The sequence below is a fragment of the Otolemur garnettii genome, unplaced genomic scaffold (genome assembly GCF_000181295.1).
Source record: "Otolemur garnettii isolate 467f Iridium unplaced genomic scaffold, OtoGar3 scaffold00172, whole genome shotgun sequence".
Taxonomy (NCBI): Eukaryota; Metazoa; Chordata; class Mammalia; order Primates; family Galagidae; genus Otolemur; species Otolemur garnettii.
Genome location: NW_003852567.1, coordinates 68,805 through 71,303, shown reverse-complemented (window position 1 = coordinate 71,303; position 2,499 = coordinate 68,805). Strand labels below are relative to the sequence as shown.

The 2,499-nt window shown below is 46.8% G+C and overlaps 1 protein-coding gene across 1 annotated transcript in view; it reads right to left on the bottom strand.

Annotated features, from left to right (window-relative positions):
• Positions 1 to 624: 624 nt before the first annotated feature.
• Positions 625 to 2,499, bottom strand: part of GNE (glucosamine (UDP-N-acetyl)-2-epimerase/N-acetylmannosamine kinase) — a 63,391-nt gene continuing 61,516 nt past the window's right edge. Inside the window, exon 9 of the mRNA XM_003800215.3 lies at positions 625 to 872. Coding sequence (XP_003800263.1) covers positions 637 to 872 — 236 coding nt within the window. The 3' untranslated portion in view covers positions 625 to 636. The remainder of the gene's footprint in view (positions 873 to 2,499) is intronic.

Sequence of the window (2,499 nt, the reverse complement as noted above, 5' to 3'; positions counted from 1 at the left end):
CACCTTCGATAGAGTGTCGTGATGTCATAGCTCATAGAAACCTCAAACTCTTGGGCTCAAGTGATCCCCTGCCTCAGCTTCCTGAGTAGCTGGGACTACAGGCGCCCACCATGATGCCCGGCTATTTTTAGAGATGGGGTCTCACTCTTGCTTAGGCTGGTCTCACACTTCTGAGCTGAAGCAATCCATCCGCCTTGGCTCCCAGAGTGGTAGTGTTACAGACGTGAGCCACCGCACCCAGCCCCAGGATGAAGAATTAATTCCAACTCCAAGATGAGGCTTACATTTCAAACAAGGTCTTCAGGTCCAACTGGTTCATCAGTAAGCTCAGTCCTACCTAAGGCTTCCTTGTCTTCCTTGTGTAGCTCCTTTGGGCATGGAATATTGTGACTAGAACTTACAGGATCTGTGCTAAAATGACTCCTGTTAGGAAAATATCAGAAAGAGTAGCATCTATAAAAATGGGGGTGGTAAAGGTGACTTGAGAAGAGGAAGCAAAGAACTAGAACCCTTCTTTGCCAAAGTCAACTGCAGTTAACACCAAAGTTGCTTTTTAAGACGTGCTCATCTCAAATACAAGAAGTTGATTCCACTAGGGAGCTCTTGAGTTTCATCCCTGTTTTCGTTCCCAGAAGGCTAATAGATCCTGCGAGTGGTGTAATCCAGAACCATGCTGGCAGCACCTAGCAGGGCCGGGTCAACCAAATCTGAAACCACCACGTCCACATCTTGCACCGAGGACAAGGCCTGCTGGCGGATGATGTCTTTGACAATGTGGATATAGTGACTGGCCAGGACCCCAGAGAGGATCACAAGGGAAGGATTCATGGTGTGGAGGATGTTCACAACTCCAAGACCCAAAGCTGTTCCAGCTGCAAGAAAATAAAAAGTAAGTTTACAGGAGGACAGCTAAATTGAGGAAGGCAGAAGCGAGCCAGAGGCCAGAAATGGTAAAGTATAGTCACACTATTCAATGGGAAGCAGTATTGTAAAAACTGTTAATGATTTGTCTCGGAGCCTGTGGCTCAAGAGGCTAGGGCACCAGCCACATACACCAGAGCTGGCAGGTTCAAATCCAGGCCTGCAGAACAGCAATGCAACTGCAACCAAAAAACAGCCAGGCGTTGTGATGGGTGCCTGTAGTCCAAGCTACTTGGGAGGCTGAGGCAAGAGAATTGCTTGGGGGAGGTTGCTGTGAGCTGTGATGCCACAGTACTCTACTACCTAGAACATGGTTCTCAACCTTCCTAATGCCAAGGCCCTTTAATACAGTTCCTGTGGGCCGCAACCCACAGGTTGAGAACCGCTGACACCTAGGGTGACAGCTTGAGGCTCTGTCTCAAAAAATAAAAACTTGTTCATGATTTAATCTTAGTATGAGAAAATGATCTTGTGAAAAAAATCAGGGTATAAAATTATACATATTATACTGTATGATCTCAACTATGTAAGAAAAAGAATGGAAAAAATGAGTAGAGGAGCTGGGTGCAGGGGCTCATTCCTATAATACTGGCACTTTGGGAGGCCAAAGTGGAGGATCATTTCAGATCAGGAGTTCAAGGCAACATAGCAAGACCTTTTCTCTACAAAAAATAAGAAAACTGGGTGGTGCCTTGTGGCTCAAAGGAGTAGGCACCGGCCCCATATGCCAGAGGTGGCAGGTTCAAACCCAGCCCCAGCCAAAAACTGCAAATAAATAAATAAATAAACAAATGAAAACTTAGCCAGGTATTGTGGTACATGCCTATAGTCCTAGCTACTTGGGAGGCTGAGGCAGGAGGGTCACTTGTGCCTAGGAATTTGAGGCTACAGTGAGCTATGACAATGCTACTGCACTCCAGCTTGGGCAACAGAGTGAGACTTTATCTCTTAAAAAAAAAAAAAAAAGAAGAAGAATGATTGGGAGGAAATGTTAACTAGTAACTATTAACAGTAAAACTATGATACTTTTTCATATAACTCTCCCGTATTTCTCTAAATTTCCTATAAAATGAACAAGCACCAAATGCCTGTTTAAAAAGGCAGTGCTGGCTCAGCGCCTGTAGCTCAAGTGGCTAAAGTGCCAGCCACATACGCCTAAGGTGGCGGGTTTGAATCCAGCCCGGGCCCGCCAAAACAACGATGGCTGCAACCAAAAAATAGCCGGGCATTGTGGTGGATGCCTGTGGTCCCAGCTACTTGGAAGGCAGAGGCAGGAGACTCACTTGAGCCCAGGAGTTGGAGGTTGCTGTGAGCTGTGATGCCACCGCACTCTACCCAGGGGGATAGCTTGAGGCTCTGTCTTAAAATAAATAAATAAATAAATAAAAAGGCAGTGCTGGCTTGGCGCCTATGGCTCAAGTGGCTAAGGTGTCAGCCACATACACCTAAGGTGGCAGGTTCAAATCCAGCCCGGCCCTGCCAAACAACAATAATGGCTGCAACCAAAAAATAGCCGGGCATTGTGGCAGGAGCCTGTGGTCCTAGCTACTTGGGAGGCTGAGGCAGGAGACTCGCTTG